Source organism: Musca autumnalis, unplaced genomic scaffold, assembly GCF_047663935.1.
Source record: "Musca autumnalis isolate F117 unplaced genomic scaffold, ASM4766393v1 scaffold_2, whole genome shotgun sequence".
Lineage (NCBI taxonomy): Eukaryota > Metazoa > Arthropoda > Insecta > Diptera > Muscidae > Musca > Musca autumnalis.
In genome coordinates this window covers 228,259,130-228,277,824 of record NW_027411755.1, presented here as the reverse complement: position 1 = coordinate 228,277,824, position 18,695 = coordinate 228,259,130, and the positions used below count along the sequence as shown (strand labels likewise).

General features: G+C 36.2%; 1 protein-coding gene across 1 annotated transcript in view; it reads right to left on the bottom strand.

Moving 5' to 3' along the window:
* Arpc2 (Actin-related protein 2/3 complex, subunit 2) overlaps positions 1 to 14,707 on the bottom strand; it is a 31,449-nt gene extending 16,742 nt beyond the window's left edge. Inside the window, exons 1-5 of the mRNA XM_073970991.1 lie at positions 13,682 to 14,707; positions 3,749 to 3,842; positions 3,375 to 3,474; positions 3,111 to 3,297; positions 2,708 to 2,928 (exon numbers count right to left, since the gene is read on the bottom strand). Coding sequence (XP_073827092.1) covers positions 2,708 to 2,928; positions 3,111 to 3,297; positions 3,375 to 3,474; positions 3,749 to 3,842; positions 13,682 to 13,755 — 676 coding nt within the window. The 5' untranslated portion in view covers positions 13,756 to 14,707. The remainder of the gene's footprint in view (positions 1 to 2,707; positions 2,929 to 3,110; positions 3,298 to 3,374; positions 3,475 to 3,748; positions 3,843 to 13,681) is intronic.
* Between the last annotated feature and the right edge of the window lie 3,988 nt (positions 14,708 to 18,695).

Sequence of the window (18,695 nt, the reverse complement as noted above, 5' to 3'; positions counted from 1 at the left end):
TTTGAACTTTTGTGGGGGAGGTTCCTGAAGGAGTGGACCGATATGGCTTATCTTCGAACTTAAACTATATTTGGACATAATATTACTAAGGCCAAATTTTGGAGAGAATCGGCAGATCGGTTCTAGATTTATCTTGCGCTCCAACCACCTCACACGGTGTCATAGGGGACAACTTGCATGCTATTTTCTCAGGAAGTATGGACTTGCCGCTAATTAAACTTGTACCGTCGTATGGGCGTATGGGGGGCAGTGAATACAAGTTGCTAAAACAAAAATCAAAGCGATTCGAGAGATGGCCCTAAGCTGAACTTTTCCGAAATTCTGTGTGGAGGGTGCCCGAAGGAGTGGACCGATTGAGTCCATATTGAAACCTTATTTAAGTCTGGTACACGTTTCACGATGGGCAAAATATGGACTAAATCGGTTCATCCCTTCGAGAGTTATCGTGCGCTCCAGCCAGACAGACAGACGGACGGACATTGCTCAATCGACTCCAAATTGTCTGAAACACATTTCGTCCAAACATATTTGGGGTCTAAAACCATTATTTCGATGAGGCACATTTTGCCCGTATAAAAGTGTATATACCCTCGTTAGCATAAGTGCTGAGGGTATAATGAAAGGGGTGTCTGGCATTGGTCCAAACTTTGCAAATCGTCATATTTCTCTCAAACTTAAATCGAGTTTGAAAACTGACTTTTTTGAAAAACTTCATCCGGCTCCTCCGTTATAAATGTTCAACATATTCGCTTAAAAAATCTGTACCTTTTGAGGCATTTATTTATTTATTTATTTATTTGTTTATTTATTTGTTTATTTATTTATTTGTTTATTTATTTATTTATTTACTTATTTATTTTTCCACGTTTCATTGTAACAAAGCCTCAATAGGCCATAACAAGTTACGCCAAACAACAAAACCTTAAACTACTCCGAATCTTTCTTCGTAATATAGCAAACAATAACAACCATTTAGATGACTCCTCTTTAGCCTATCCAAACTAAAAATTAAATGGAATAAAATCTAAATTGAAACATACAAAAATAGTACATAAAATTAAACACATGTTTTACTACTCACACAATTTAAAACTATTAGCAAGATTGAGATCAATAAAACAAATAAAATATAGCAGTTAGATATAAATAATTCAAAATTCATTTGCCTGAGCATGCAAGAAAAGGTTTTTTTATAACTTCCTAACGAAAAATTAAATGACTTAAGGTGCTCCGGAAATCTGTTAAACATGCGCGCAATTCTTACTAAAAAATTACCTTTCCAAAATAAGGGTCAAACACGGCAACACAATTTGCATATTTCTTGTAAATCTCCCAAAAGAAAACAAGCTGACTACAGATAATGGAGCCTGCTGCTTAATTATTTTATAAAAACAAATGTTTCTATTACACACAATTTTTTTAAAACTACATCCAAGAAAACATTCAGCTTATGATGAAACATGCTGATGCCGACGTAAATTATAAACATAACGAATGACTCTGTTGAACAGTAAACGCAATTTACGTAACACATAACCACAATAACCACTAAAAATCTCGAGGCATACAGAAATATTGGCATTATTAATGCATGCACCACCAGTACTTTTATTGCGCGGGGGCAACACTAGGTCTAACGAACATAACTTTATCAAAGAAAAGTTAACCTTAGACACCACCGAGTTGACATGGGCTTCAAATGCCAAATTGCTATCAATCACTGTACCCAAGCAATTTAATTTGCTAACGACATCTATAAGATTATTACAGATGTTAACCGTAATTGCACCGTCAGGTATGCGACCAAATAAATCGCCTTTGTTTTTTCTGTGTTAACTTTCAGGCCATTGTTGGTGGACATCCACTCCACTAAGAGGCTAACAGTAAAATCTATGGTATTTTGCAGAATATCCAAAAAGACAAAATCACCAACAAATAAGAGCTGCAGATCGTCATCGGCAAACACAAAGGACAAACAGTTCCTACTGCTAATGCGACTAAACAAATCATTAACATACATAATGAACAATAAGGGACCTAAGACTGAACCTTGAGGTACCCCACTACTCACAGATAATACGGTGGACATACAATTTCTACCACTAACATACATGCATCGAAGGTAATCCTTGTGATTGTGATTAAAACGATATAATTTTGTTTGGGCATTTCCATGCTTTCTGACATAACGACCCAAAAGGTCAAACCAACTAAAGTGGGTGATTTTTCACGATAATTATCGAAAAAAATGACTCATAGAAGTAGATCCATTTCTAATATGGACTATATCGATCCACTCTTTAGGTACCTACTGAACACTTTGGGCCTTGATAAGGATCGTGTTGTGATCGTATATACGAAATATCCAAATTACACAGATCATTTTGACAAGGTCAAACTGTTAAATGAATGTGCTCCAGCTTAAACTCCAATAGACAACTCAGACGAAGAAGATCACATTAAAACATGAGAGTCGATTAATATATTTTGAGAAAAAGAAACCATCAAAACTTTGAATTCCAGCTACAATACTAGGTGATATTCGCTATTCGGTCCGAAGGAGTTAAATTAAACGATGAAATTATGTAATTTCATCCAACTATTCTACGAGATAGAGACCATTTTTTAGATATCAAGCAAGCTTTATTCCTGATACCATTCACTGTCCTTTCAGAAAAATGATCAAAAAATCAAAAAAAAAACTTACCAAATGTAACATAACCAATATTATCGCCAACTTTAGCCTCCGTATTGGCCAATTCTAATGGTGGTTCACGATGCGAAAAGAGCACTTGTGGTGCAGTATGCGATGCACGACGTCCTTCACGTAATTCTTGCATAAAAACTTTACCTATAACAACATCATCTTCATCACGGAATATGGTACTAAAAACAACAGTAACACGATCCGCTTTGGCCTCAACATACCTGGTTAGAATATAAAAAAAAAACAAAAAATTAATATGAATACAATTATCAAAATGGGGATTATTCTGTACGTAAATTCCCCCTGAGTTTTCTCACTTTCTCCTTTAAGTTGAAAAGGCGGAAAGATAAATCTTACGGGGAATATTTCATTCAGATTAACCCCCAGTGTTTACTGAACTTACAAAGTCTCATCGTTTCTATAATTGATAACAGCACGTTTTTGGCCTTCTTCACCTTGTTCTTGGAAATCGAAATATTTCTCAAATACGGACGCAAAACAATTACGTTTCAGCAAGCCAATCTTTTTGGCAACTTGTTCCCAATCTGAGGGTATATCTTCTAAATTAATAAGTACGGATACATTGTAGCCTAAATGAAAGAAAAGAAAAAAATAAATATGTGCAAGGCCATAAACTTACAATTTTTTTCTGTTTTATTTGTCTTACCATCTTCCGTTTCAGTTAGCAGACTGCCATATTCACGCTTGAGCAATTCATCGGCACCATGTTCTTGTAATTGTTGATAGAATTTTAAAGAAATGCTAGTCTGTAATTGGTATAAAAACATAAATCAAAATTAGCAGTGTTGGAGCGTGACTGTTTGTTGTGCATTGTTAATAAAATAAGTTGTAAATAAGAATGCGGTTTTATATGTAGGCATGTTTGAACAGTAGAAACATGATCATTCATAAGGTGTAAGAGAATCATTTAGAGACTATAGAGTGATTTTACTTAAGTCTTTTGTTTTGCGAAAGGATAATATTTAGGATTGCAAATCATGATTCTACTGTATTATTATATTGTTTATTCTCAACACTTACTCGAACTTTAGTCTTATCTCCATTTATGTTGGATATGTGAAATAACACACCATCAAAATCTGCTATTTTTATGTCTATTGATTCTGGTTTTAATCTGTAAATAAATAAAAATTGAAATGTATTAGTCATTGGCCACAGCAGGGTACATATTTACAAACAAATAAAATTTTATTACAATTGAAGTATATAATTGCCTTATCATTCAAAAAGATAACGAATGCACTGACAAGAAAACAAAATTAAATAATCAAAGCTAACGAAATTTTACTTGTGATAAATTATGTTTCAATAAAAATGTGGTTAATAAAATCTTGGTAAAATAATACCACCAACGCTAGTTTCAGTTCACTGGCGCTCATGCTCCCACTGAAGAAAAGGACGAACAGACCAAAGATATATTTTACGAGCGCTTAGAAGAAACATATGACCGTTGCCCTGCCCATGACATTAAAATCATTCTAGGCGATTTCAATGCCAAAATTGGAAAGGAGAATGTCTTTGGCCCAACAGTCGGGAAATTCAGTCTCCACAGTGAAACATCTGACAATGGTATGAGGCTGATAGACTTTGCAGCTGCAAAAAACATGGTAGTTAGCAGTACTAGATTTAATCATCTGGATATTCATAAGGGTACCGGCTGTCTCCAGATCAGAAAACAAGAAATCAAATTGATCATGTTGTGATAGATGGAAGACATTCATCAAGCGTGTTGGATGTACGATCGTTCCGAGGCGCAAACATTGATTCGGACCACTACCTTGTTGCAGCAAAGGTACGCACCCGCTTAAACGTAGCAAACAAAGTACGAACAGACACAACACGAAAGTTAGACATCGGTAAGCTGCAATCACAACAGATAGCCACAGTATATTACACTCAACTAGCCCAATTGCTTAATCAAAGCACTCCTCATCCCGATAACATATCAGCGCAATGGCAAAGCATTGCCCACTCCATGCAAACAGCCGCAAAATCCATACTTGGATACCAGAGACCTCCACCAAGGAATCCATGGTATGATCAGGAGTGTCGTGCTGCCACCGAAGAGAAAAATGCGGCATATAGGGCTACTTTACAATCCGTAGCAAAGCGTAGCGCACGAGAGAGATACAGGGAGAAGAGGAGAGAGGAGAAACGTCTTTTCCGCAGGAAAAAGAGAGAGACGGAAAAGCGGGAGTGTGAAAAAATCGAGATGTACAGGAGCCAGAATGAAGTCCGAAAATTCTACCAAAGAGTCGAGCATCAAACTGATGGCTTTGGTACAGGCACATCCTCCTGTATAGACCAGCAAGGTAATTTGGTAACTGATACAGATAGTGTACTCAGGATATGGAAAGAAGATTTTTCAAAACCGTTAGTATCTAATAGCAACGTAGACGACGAAGATACCACAGTCCCAATCCCACAAGATGGTATTGAATGTATACCGCCCAGCCAAGATGAGGTAAAGACAGCAATAAATCGGGTGAAGAATAATAAGGCAGCAAGAGCGGATGGCTTGCCAGCCGAGCTGTTCAAAACCGGAGGCGACACGCTGATAAGGTGTATTCATCAGCTAGTTACCACCATCTGGCAGGAAGAACGAGTACCCGACGATTGGAACCTGAGTATCCTGTGCCCCGTCCACAAGAAGGGAAATAAGACTGTATGCTCTAACTATAGGGGCATAAGTCTACTCCATATTGCCTACAAGATCGTGTCCGGGATTTTGTGCGAACGACTAAAGCCTATGGTCAACGAGATAATTGAACCATACCAATGCGGCTTTAGACCTGGCAAGTCCACCATTGACCAGATATTTACCCTGCGACAAATCCTGGAGAAGACCCAAGAGATGCAGATCGACACCTGCCACCTTTTTGTCGATTATAAAGCAGCCCGCTCCGTTCAAAGGTATCCCAAGCCATGTCTGAATTTGGTATCCCCGCAAAGCTCATCCGGCCTTGTAAAATGACTTTAACTCACACGAGGTCCTCAGTTAAAATAGGAAAGAACCTCTCCGAAGAGTTTGGTACCAAAAGAGGTTTCAGACAAGGATACAGCCTTTCGTGTGATCTCTTCAACTCCTGCTGGAAACAGTTATACGAGAGCAAACGTCAAAAGAAGTGTCACAATCTACACCAATAGTCACATGTTACTTCCTTATGCTGATGATATAGACATCATGGGCCGATCAGTAAAAGAAGTAACTGATAACTTTATGAAGGTCGAAGGAGAATCTGCTAAAGTGGGTCTGGCGGTAAACGGTGAGAAGACCAAGTTGATGGTGTCGACGCGCAATGCGTCCATTGAGCTCGGACCGACTGTGGAAGTTGGTTCCTATAATAATGAGGTAGTAAAAGACTTCATCTACCTCGGCACCTCCGTTAACACAACAAACGACATCAGTTGTGAAATAAAAAGAAGAATTGTTTTGGCCAACAGATGCTACTTTGGTTTAAGTAAGCAGTTTAAAAACAAAGCCACATCTCGTCAAACAAAAATAACGCTCTATAAAACACTGATACTACCCGTGCTGATGTATGGCTCCGAAGCCTGGGTACTTGAGCGAAGCAACAAATAGAGAGAAATGGAGATTTTTTCTTAGTTCGGCCTATGGAACAAATATTCTGTAATGGGCCAGCTAAGTAAGTAAGTATTGCAATTAAATACCTGATGCATTTAACAATATTGCATAACTCAAACTAATAATTTCAAACAAATCGAATTGATGTCATTAAGATGCATTGTTAAGCCGCTAGACGTTCAGTGTTTACGAAAAATAGTCATTCAAGTTTCGCTTAATGAAGTGTACAATAGCAGCACACACAAACAAGCCATTTTAGTATTGGTTTGTTTATCACTTTTATTAGTCATCTTAATGCTGAATAAAACGTCACAATTCATTTCTGTGTCAAAGCCATCAGCCTAAGCCTGCATATGCACAGCATACATATTTTTATATGTGTGAAAAGTAATATTAAAAAATATGATTTTTAAAAGACAAGATCTAAATAAAAGTTTGTGTGTAACTAAATTAAGTTGTGATGAGATGTAATTGGACTTTCCTGTTTAGTTAATTTTTAAATAAAAAAGCACAAACAATCTAATAAATGTATAATTCCTAATTGGAGTAGTTAGGTCATGGTACCATGTTGTACCAAAACCATGGAACCCGATTTTTTTGGTGGAGAATGGCATACACAGTGAGAATGACAAAATAGGAACTATGGTAATAGATTATTTATATATTGTCTGACCTAAAGCCTTCTTGTGGCATGGAGGACGTATATTCCAGCAGAACTCTAATGAAAAAAATTGTGTTTCAAAGACATGTAATGCAGTGGTCTGCCCCATCTTAATTGGCTGAACAATATTTCGAACTTGTCTAGGATAATTACTGTACAGGTGGTGTTAAATGCTGTACTGAATATTCAACACTAGTTCAGTGTCAAGCATCCCGAGGCGATTTGCAATAAATAGGGCAATACTCACGGCTCACAATGGTGCCTCAGTGGACAAAAATCGAAAAATGTGTTGTCGACTTTTTATAATTTTATGATCTTATTTTATTGAGAACACTTCAAATAGGACAATCGTCAAAGAATTTTGTCCATATATGGTGTTACTATAAAGTTATAGCTTCTCAAAAATAGAAAATTGTTTGTAGGTAGGTTATATTGAAATTTATTATACACGGTGCTCTTGAAACAATTTTAAATGGAAGGTGCTTACACCTCGGAAGTTTTTGCGGATTCTGAAACTACAATGTTCATAGATGAGAAAAATCTAAAAACAAAAGAAACCGCCGGAGCGCTTTTTAAATAAATCGCGATTTAAGTTGACATTTTTAGGAGTTGTTTAGGTTTTCACGATTTTGCTTAGAAAACGCAAGTCCTATTAAAATGGGACTGTAGAAAATGTTATAGCTATGAAAATTCTCTACAAGATTGACCTTTATGGTATTCTCGTCGGTTTTACCCTTTTTGAGATACACTCCACGTCAGTAGAATAGAACACCTAAATTTTTGTTAATGTTACCTTATTTACCCCAAAACGAATGAATCTGCGTTTTTTTTTATCTCGTGGGGATTTAAAGTCTATGATGTTCCGTATCAAAGACAGAAAAAATTATGTTTCTAGCTCTTCGCGAAATGATTTTCTGACCAATCTACCGATAATACTATGAAAAATAGGCAATTATTTTTGGTCATCAGGATAGAACAGTCACTTCATTTCTGCGAATTTTTGAGGTATTAAAGCCGAATTTTCTTTCAGTCGATAAAGCAAGACTTTTTAATAATTTTTCACCAAATGAAACCTAAAAATTCCCTGTAGGAAATGTCAATAGTGAATCTATACTGACTTACTACTGACATTGTCTACAGTACTACTGACAAACTGTAGACAACTAATGTAATTTCCTATAGACATTTTGTATGAACGTGTCATTCGAAAGTCAGTACTGACAATGGAACTAGTATGTCAATAGTAAGTCAGTAGTTCCTGAGGAACCATGTGTTGACATTGGAGGTAGTGAGTCAGTATAGACATTGGAGGTAGTAAGTCAGTATAGACAATGGAGGTAGTGAGTCAGTATAGACATTGGAGGTAGTGAGTCAATAGTACCAGATTTTCAATACTAAATTTTTTAGCTTATTTGGAACTTTTCATAGATAAAACAGCTATATAGTACATTTAATAAGAAGATGAAGCTACACATTTGTTTAAATACTATATTTCATTAAAGAATAAAACAAATAATATTGAAAATGATAAAAATGTACAAATTGCGTATTACATTATTTTTATCTTTTTAAATGGCTAAGCCAAAGATTCCACATAAGTAAAAATTACAGCCTGTTTCTGTATGTCGGCTGTTAGTAAATAAAGACAATGTTTTCAAGGCTGCTTAAATATTTTAACTTGTAAATAATAAAAAAACGTTCTCGTTTTATTTTCTTGGCCAAGTCGCACCAATGACTTGTCTGCTTAAAATAGTTCCTCTTCTGTTGCACTTAACGTTTTATCAGGCGATTCGCTTAATGTTGATATAACATCTAGGAATTGAAAAGAATAAACATGTATAAACTTAAATAAAAAATATGTCCTTAAATTTTCTTGCCTATTACAGCTGTATAACATTGGAAAAATCTCACAATCGATTTTTGCCAAATAATTCTTCAGCATTGTAATTCATTTTTATGTTTAGTTGCATTCAGCATTTCCAGCGAGACGGGACAATATATACATCAGGCTCCACAATCTTCTCTAAAGATTCCACATAATCAGGGCAATCATGAATATTTCCCTCGGAATTTTTCCGCACGGAAAATAATTTAATAATATGAAATTCTTTAAAAATCTTTATTTTAAAACTTACACAACTATTAGAATCACCTATTTGTGGAATATTCTCGCCTAATCGACATAAATATTGCCTTTTTGGACATAAATACGAAAATAAAAGATTGTGAAATTGGGGAAAGGGAACAAATTCCTCACGGAATTTTTATTCATGATTGCCCTGAATGTCTAATTGTCGAAATTTCACCACAAATGTTGTTAGTCGCCTCAGAATTCGTACTTTGCTATAGAATTGTTTATTTTTCACATGTCTTTTATATTTTTTTTTTTGCTCATACTTGTTATTTAAATTATATGCTTTAAGTTTTCACGATATTTTATTGATTTTTACAAAAACACTTTTTTCACCAACCGCAAAAATCATTTTACGCCAAACAATTAAGAAAATTAAAAAAGGACGCTTCGTTGGGCTATCATTTGTCAATATGCACAATGCTTCTTCTTTTTAAGGTAAAGGTATCAATAGTTGACAACCTGGTGACAAAGTGTTGACTTTGTCACCATATTAGTAGACAAAGTGGCGACATGTCAACACATGACCCCACACTTCCTACAGGGATGGTACAGGCTGGGAAAAAATGATAAACGTCAGTCCTCTAGAGAATTTTCACAGCTACAACATTTCCTTTAGCTCCATTTCGATTGGACTTGCGGTTTCCAAGCAAAATCGTGAAAACCTAAAAAACACCTAAAAATGTGAATTTTGACCGCGATTTATTTAAAAATCCCTACAGAGATTTTTTTGGATTTTTCTCATCTATGAATATTGCTGTTTCAGAATTCACAAAACCTTCCCTTGAGTAAGCGTATTTCATCAAAAGTTAGTTAAGGCGCACCCTTCATGACATTGTTTTATAAGGGGGCGATACAGTCAATGCATTGTCCCAATTTGAACTTCTATATCTCAAAAATGGTAAAAACTATGAATATACCATAAAGGTCGATCTTGTAGAGAATTTTCGTAGCTACAACATTTTCTTTAGTCCTAAACATTTTCTTTAAACCTAAACAACCCCTAAAATGTCGACTTAAATCGCGATTTATTTTAAAAGCGCTCCGACGATTTTTTTGGTTTTTTAATTTTTCTCATCTATGAACATTGTAGTTTCAGAATCCGCAAAAAATTCCAAGGTGTAAGCACCTTCCATTTAAAATTGTTTCAAGAGCACCGTGTATAAACAAGTAAAAAAGTATGAGTCGGCTTTGCCGACCGAGATATACCCTCAGCATGTGTGGATTGAAACACTTTTTTCCCAAAAAAACGTATGTATTTAGGGGGTTTTCAAAATGTGGGTAGGATTAAAGCTCAAAAATTTGCGGGGATATCGAAAGATAGGGCTTTTTTATCACACTAGCCAGCGAAAAACATAATATCGCTGTAAACAGAGCCTCTAGGAAAACCTTCGGTAAAAATGTCTAAAGGATTCTCGAACCACACAAAAATGTTGAACATTTGTGTGGGTGGTACCACAAGGATTGGGCAGATATGGCCCAAATTTGAACATAAACTATGTTTCAACAATATTTAGAGATCCAAAGTTTTACCAAATCGGTTGCTACGTATATGAGAAATCGCGTGTACCATTTTAGCGAATATTTTCGAACTTTTGTGGGGGAGGTACCGAAAATAGTGGACCTATAAGCACCACCTTCGAATTTCATCGAATATTCGAAGAAATATTACAATATGCAAAGTGTGGACAAACGCAGTATTCGGTTCGAGGCCTCCAGCCACTACATATGGTGCCATAGGGGTTTTTTACAACATTCGTGCTGTTTTCTCAAGAAGTATGGACTTGCCCCTGAAAAAACGTTTACTGTCGTAATTGAGGCAGCGAATGCAAGTCGCTTCAACAAAAATCAAAGTGATTCGAGAGCAGTTCTTAAAGTGAATTTATATATTTTGTGTGGGAGGTACCCGAAGGAGTAGACAAATAGGCATAAGATGAATGTAGTGGCTGGACTCAGAAAGTTTTGAAATTTTGTCCACTGGTAGGTTTTGGAATGCTGATTTGTATCATTCATGGGAAATGCGTATTTCCCGAGATATAGGCTTCGAAAGTTCCGAAAAACGATATGATTTTTGACAAAAAAATTAATTTTGAAAAAATATGATCGCGTTAGCCCTGTTTAGCATCTGTCCATCTGTCGTGCGCAAAATTTTTCCGAATATTTTTGAGCTTTTGTGGGGGACGTACCTTACGGAGTGGGCCGATATGGATTATCTTCGAACTTAAACTAAGTTTGCACAAAATAAAAATAAGAAGGCCACATTTTGGACCGAATCGGCAGATCCGTTCGAGAGTTAATTTGCGTTCCAAATACTACACACGGTGTCATAGGGGTTTTTTGTACCTTTCAGGCTATTTTCTCAGGAAGTATTGACTTGCCCCTAATGAAACTTATTGTGTTGTATGGGGGGCAGTGAATACAAGTTGCTACAACAAAAATCAAAGCGAATCGAGATAAGGTCCTAAACTGAACTTTTCCGAAATTTTGTGTGGGAGGTACCGGATGGAGTGGACAAATATAGTCCATATTTGAACCTGATCTATATCTGGCAGATATATTAGGATGTGTAAAGTATAGAACATATCGGGCACTCCCATCAAGAGTTACCGTACGAACAATTTTCCGAACATTTTTGAACTTAAACTATATTTGGACAAAATATTACTAAGGCCCAATTTTGGGCCGAATCGGCAGATCCGTTGCGCTCCGACAACCTCACACGGTGTTATAGGGGCTTTTTTGCATATTTCATGCTATTTTCTCAGAAAGTATGGACTTGCCCCTAATGAAACTTGTACCGTCGTATGGAGGGCAGTGAATACAAGTTGCTAAAACGAAAATCAAAGCGATTCGAGAGATGGCCCTAAACTGAACTTTTCCGAAATTTTGTGTGGGAGGAACCCGAAGGAGTGGACCGATATAGCCCCTCTTCGAACTTAAACTAAGTTTGGGTAAAATATTACGAAAGCCAAAATTTGAACCAAATCGGTTTATCCGTTAGGAAGTCAGAAATCAGGATTGTTGTAGGGATCATTACTGACCAAACAGAATCTGCGGCCCTCAGATTTTACTGCAGGAGTCTTATATGCATGTGGGCGGATCTTCTTAAGTAAGGTTAATTCCTCCTCCACCATGTTCGAACTAAACTCATCACTCTATTTCCATTCCCTCTATTTCCTTATTCTGCCTTCCCATTTGCCTTTCTTTTTCCCTGTGAACTGAATCTTCGGCCACTCTGTTCAATGTTCAGTTCGATGTCAGCAGAATTCCGACCATTAACCACACCATGATCCGAAGGGTAACATTCGACAGTACGCTTACGTTGTTTGCAAATGCCACAGCTATCTGCTGATATGTAGGAACAAAGTCCAAAAGCCCCTAGCTGGCAGCCCTTGTGGCTCAAAGAAACCTTGTTGACCACATATAATGAGATATATCGGTCTGTCCTATCCACCATACTGTGATCCAACGCGATGAAAAAATATCCACAGCGATGTAAAAGTATTCAAACCTGTTTGAACGCCACCTGAGAACTGCAACAGGGTACTTTATCATGCAATCACTGGACCATCTGCATGAGGAGTCGACCATTTTTCTAGTACGGCAAACACTTTGCAGTACTTGCTCCGTGTTGCCGTGAGTCATCGCAATCACAGTATGGTGGATAGGGATCTTCATGACCTAGAGATGCCATGAACAACTATCATGTGAATGGGGTCCCCAGAGTACATACCTCTTCTATCGCAACTGAACTGAAATCCCCATAGTGCAAGGAGTGATGACACCGTGCAAAGCAACTTTTCAACTGCATTGCCATACCTACTCAACTAAATGCATGAGCTTTGTGGTTACAACTACTAATCGAAGCAGCCATATTCCTGGACCTGAAGATATAGCCAGAGCCGGATAAGGCGGGAACGAAGGGTCTGTTACAACAACAACCTAAATCTAATCTAATTCGTTTTAGAACTATTTTCTAAATTTTCTAAATAATCTTCAGATTAGAATATTGCAGTAAACTTCATGAAGAGGCTTCAAATAAGTTTGTAGCCAATCTACTTAAGTTAAAGCTTATGTCAATACACCTAATCTTAAAGTCAACTACATACCTCCCTCCCACAATCCACATTCACACATTCCTTAAATTAGTTCAAGATGCCCCATCAATGTAGGATTTTGAAATACCGAAAAATATTGCCTTTTTGTGAATATTTGACAACATTGACAACGTATTCCAAGGGCTTGCTCTTCCACAATAAATGTTAAATCTACATAATTTGCAACCAAAGTTGTCATTAAAATTCAACACAATGTTGTGCAAAATTGGAAGCATAACAAATTTCCAAAAAAACACGTACTAAAAAGAAATGAAAATAAAAACACACACTATAAAATACAACCCCAACAAACCCCCACAACACACGCTTCGCTCTGCTAATGCCTCCTGCCCAAGCAAACAACAAAAGAACTACACCCGAATTTATACACAAATACCATACCAAAATAATATAAATAACATACAAAATATAAAAAGTATTACGATAAGTTTGTGCCTTATCAATCATGATTACTCACCCGGCCAAGGCATTACGGAACTTCACCAATAACGTCTCCTCGACGATACGATTATTGATTTCCAACAAAATCATAGCTTTTTAATAATTACTTCAATTACTTCACTTTAAAATATTGGAAAATCTCGAATGATTCTTTAACAAAAGGCGATTACAATTATTTGTAAACGTTGGCCGGCTTATGATTTGGACCACTGATGATGACGATGATTTGTTGAAATGCAATAAACACAAAAAAAAAGGAATACAAATTGTTCTCTCCTGTCAACTAAAAGAACATGTGGTTGTAGAAGTGAAAGATTTTTTTCTTTCTCTTGATGTACGGGGCCTCCTTGAAGTTCTTTGCTTTGCAATATAAAAAACAACACCCCGCCCTCGTTGAGTTACTCAGTCAGATGTACAAATACGTTTTCTTGTCACCAAAAGAAATTATGATGGGGCGAGAAATTAATGAATCAACAACGGACAAGTGTAGTGTTGTATGTAAAAGTCGCCAACAACACCAATCCGCCAAGTATTTGATGTTTAGTTCCTTTTTTATTAAATTTTTATGATGTTTGTCTGCCTCTTCACTGCGCTTCTTCTTTTTTTGTTGCTGCTGATGTCGGCTTTTGCCTTAAATTAAATTCCAGCACTTTTTTCACACACCGAGATCTACTCTTCTTGTCATTCACATTCACACGGACACAACACTTATACAAAGACGCACTCCCATCTGCTTCTTTTCTACTTTTTTTCTTCAACTTTTCTGCTTCCGTCAATGTATTTCCAAAATTTGTCTCTTGTTTTAAACACGCCAATGAACTAATTCCAATTCTTTAATGTAAATTTTGATTTTTAATTATTTTTTTGTACAATTCCTATTAAAAAATCTTCCACCGAGAAAATTGTCACGAATAGGTATCTGTAAATTGAATTCTGTGCCTATTAATCGATTAGTTGTCATTTGCGATTACTTCGTTTGATCGATTTAAAGATTGAGGACATGGTACAATGAAGTATAGGTAGGCCAGGTATGAAAATCACTGAGAAATGCTACCCTGCAGCCATGGCTTGAAACGTCAAATGGCATGGTACAATAATAATGGTAGATGTACCTGCATAGGTATCCCGTATTGCAAAAACATATGGAACATAGAGCTTCACTTTTTATATGTTAAAAGTGCCATATAGTGCAAAAACATTTCTTTAGCTAAGCTCCAGAATATTCTTGTTGGAAAAGTGTTCCAAAAATAGCAAAAGTTATTCCCCAACTTATGACAGTGAAAAAATGTCATTCACTTATTTTCTACTTGACAAGTTTGACTAATCTGACATCGTGATTGTTGGTATCCGATTTGCAGATAAATATCAGCAGAATTTTTACAAAAATTGTATTTTTTACATTCCCGTACTTTTGGAACAAATTTAAATTAATATCAATATTTGATAAATTGTTCATTTGTAAGTTTTGCTAAAAAAATCAACAATTTTATTTTCCCACGCGAATACACATTTTTTGTCCTTGTTTTCAATTTTAAGATATAGCAGAAGTTTTTTGTTGGAACAATTCAGCGATACATCTACCTTTATGATTGCATAATGTCAAAAACAGTACAAAATGTCAACCCTGATTTTGACAGATTAGGCCATAAAAAGAAAAAAATTGTAATCAGCTGTTAGCTGTGGCCTACCTTTACTTTATTCTACCATGATTGAGGAGAAAATGTAATTCAGTGGGAAATGATAACATACTTTTTGTCAATGCATAAATGTGGTCTGTTCCAGAACTCAAACAAGAATCTACAATTTTTTTCGATAACATAAAGGAAAAATTAGGTCTGTACGATAACCCAAAAGTTTGTACAAATTTGCACAAACTTTTACAAAATGCTGTTCGATAACAAACTTGTTCAGTCTTGCAAGTAGTTGCAAAAACTTTTTACTTGCAAAGTTATCGAACAGGCATATTGATATCGTAGTAAAAATTAATATGTCCCGGGCCACACTAGAATAATTTCACCGAAATTTTAACATGCAGTTATGAGTCTCTAGATTGAGTTCCATCGGCCTAAGAACACCTAATTTCATAAAATTTTTTAATGAAATTTACTCTAGTGTGGACCGGGACTATCTTGCAGGTACTGGAACAGGCATATGGATTGTTATGGTAGTAAAAAATTGTAGATTCTTGCTGGTTCTGGAACAGAGCACATATGACACTGACTTTTGTTCTATTCTAGAACAGCAAGAAAGTTGGTCTGTTTGAGTTCTGCAAGAATCTACTAATTTGTACTATTTTTTTCGATAACATAAAGGACAAAATGTTATCGTAGTAAAAAATAATAGCTTCTTGCAGGTTCTGGAACAGAGCAATTCTGTTTAAGAACTACAAGAATCTACTAATATTTACTATACTATTAAGCTCTGATACCGAATGATGAGCAGTAGAGGGAGAAAAGAATAAATAAAAACAACCAGTATTAATTCCTAATATAAACCGCTCGTTGGCATCCGCGCTCGAGCGAGGAGATGCCTGATGATGTCAATCAGCATCCAAGATCGACAGAGCTCGAGAAGATGAGTTGGAGCGTATCAAACTTATACAATTATTATTTTCGATAACATAGAAAAAATATTTTCATAGTAAAAATTTGTAGATTCTTGCAAGTTCTGGAATAGGAATTTTGTCTTATCTTTTTATGGGAAACAAAAAAAAGAATAATGGTCTGGTCCAGAACCACAAGAATCTAATCATTCTTACTTTTTTCGATAACATAAAGGAAAAGGAAAAATTGTTATCGTAGTAAAAATGTGTAGGTTCGTGCAGGTCTGGAACAGGCATTCAAATGACAATTATAAAACGTTATTGCTCTGTTCCAGAACCTGCAAGAAGCTACTATTTTTTACTACGATAACACTTTTTCCTTTATGTTATCGGAAAAAATAGTAAAAATTAGTAGATTCTTGCAGTACTGGAACAGACCAAATTATAAAACGTTATTGCTCTGTTCCAGAACCTGCAAGAAGCTACTACTTTTTACTACGATAACATATTTTCCTTTATGTTGTCGGAAAAAATAGTAAAAATGAGACCTGCGTGAAGTTAGCGACGTCGCCAACTTTCGATAACACAGAGTTATCGAAATTCACAGGGTGACACAGAACGTCAAAAATTCACATTTAGTACTATTTTTGCAACCCTGCTGACGAAAAAAGTTAGCGACGAATATTATAATTAATTAATTTTATAAAATTATGAATGAAAAACTCTAAAAACAATCCATCTTATTATAAATAATAAAATATAAGTAATTTTCAAGAGTTAAATGTACGTCAATGTTACCAAACCATATCAAATAACGCATTGTTTTGAACCTAAAATTGACCGGTGGTCAGGACAGAGAATCACCTCTGGTATCTTTCCTATACAAACCTCGTCCAAACTGAATGCATGGAATGAAAGATAGAGTCCCAGAGAACATTTCCTCATACTAGGAATATTCAATTTCAGTTTTTTGCAGAACAAAGTTGTCCATTTTCCGTTTTCCAACTGGTGGTCAGGACATAGAATCGCCTCTGGAATCTCCCCTATACAAACCTCGTCCAAACTGAATGCATGGAATGAAAGAAAGAGTCCCAGAGAACATTTCCTCATACTAGGAATATTCAATTTCAGTTTTTTGTAGAACAAAGTTGTCGATTTTCCGTTTTCCAACTGGTGGTCAGGACAGAGAATCGCCTCTGGAATCTTCAATATACAAACCTCGTCCAAACTGAATGCATGGAATGAAAGATAGAGTCCCAGAGAACATTTCCTCATACTAGGAATATTCAATTTCAGTTTTTTGTAGAACAAAGTTGTCCATTTTCCGTTTTCCAACTGGTGGTCAGGACAGAGAATCGCCTCTGGAATCTTCAATATACAAACCTCGTCCAAACTGAATACATGGAATGAAAGATAGAGTCCCAGAGAACATTTCCTCATACTAGGAATATTCAATTTCAGTTTTTTGTAGAACAAAGTTGTCCATTTTCCGTTTTCCAACTGGTGGTCAGGACATAGAATCGCCTCTGGAATCTCCCCTATACAAACCTCGTCCAAACTGAATGCATGGAATGAAAGAAAGAGTCCCAGAGAACATTTCCTCATACTAGGAATATTCAATTTCAGTTTTTTGTAGAACAAAGTTGTCGATTTTCCGTTTTCCAACTGGTGGTCAGGACAGAGAATCGCCTCTGGAATCTTCAATATACAAACCTCGTCCAAACTGAATGCATGGAATGAAAGATAGAGTCCCAGAGAACATTTCCTCATACTAGGAATATTCAATTTCAGTTTTTTGTAGAACAAAGTTGTCCATTTTCCGTTTTCCAACTGGTGGTCAGGACAGAGAATCGCCTCTGGAATCTTCAATATACAAACCTCGTCCAAACTGAATACATGGAATGAAAGATAGAGTCCCAGAGAACATTTCCTCATACTAGGAATATTCAATTTCAGTTTTTTGTAGAACAAAGTTGTCCATTTTCCGTTTTCCAACTGGTGGTCAGGACATAGAATCGCCTCTGGAATCTCCCCTATACAAACCTCGTCCAAACTGAATGCATGGAATGAAAGAAAGAGTCCCAGAGAACATTTCCTCATACTAGGAATATTCAATTTCAGTTTTTTGTAGAACAAAGTTGTCCATTTTCCGTTTTCCAACTGGTGGTCAGGACAGAGAATCGCCTCTGGAATCTTCAATATACAAACCTCGTCCAAACTGAATACATGGAATGAAAGATAGAGTCCCAGAGAACATTTCCTCATACTAGGAATATTCAATTTCAGTTTTTTGTAGAACAAAGTTGTCCATTTTCCGTTTTCCAACTGGTGGTCAGGACAGAGAATCGCCTCTGGAATCTTCAATATACAAACCTCGTCCAAACTGAATACATGGAATGAAAGATAGAGTCCCAGAGAACATTTCCTCCTACTAGGAATATTCAATTTCAGTTTTTTGTAGAACAAAGTTGTCCATTTTCCGTTTTCC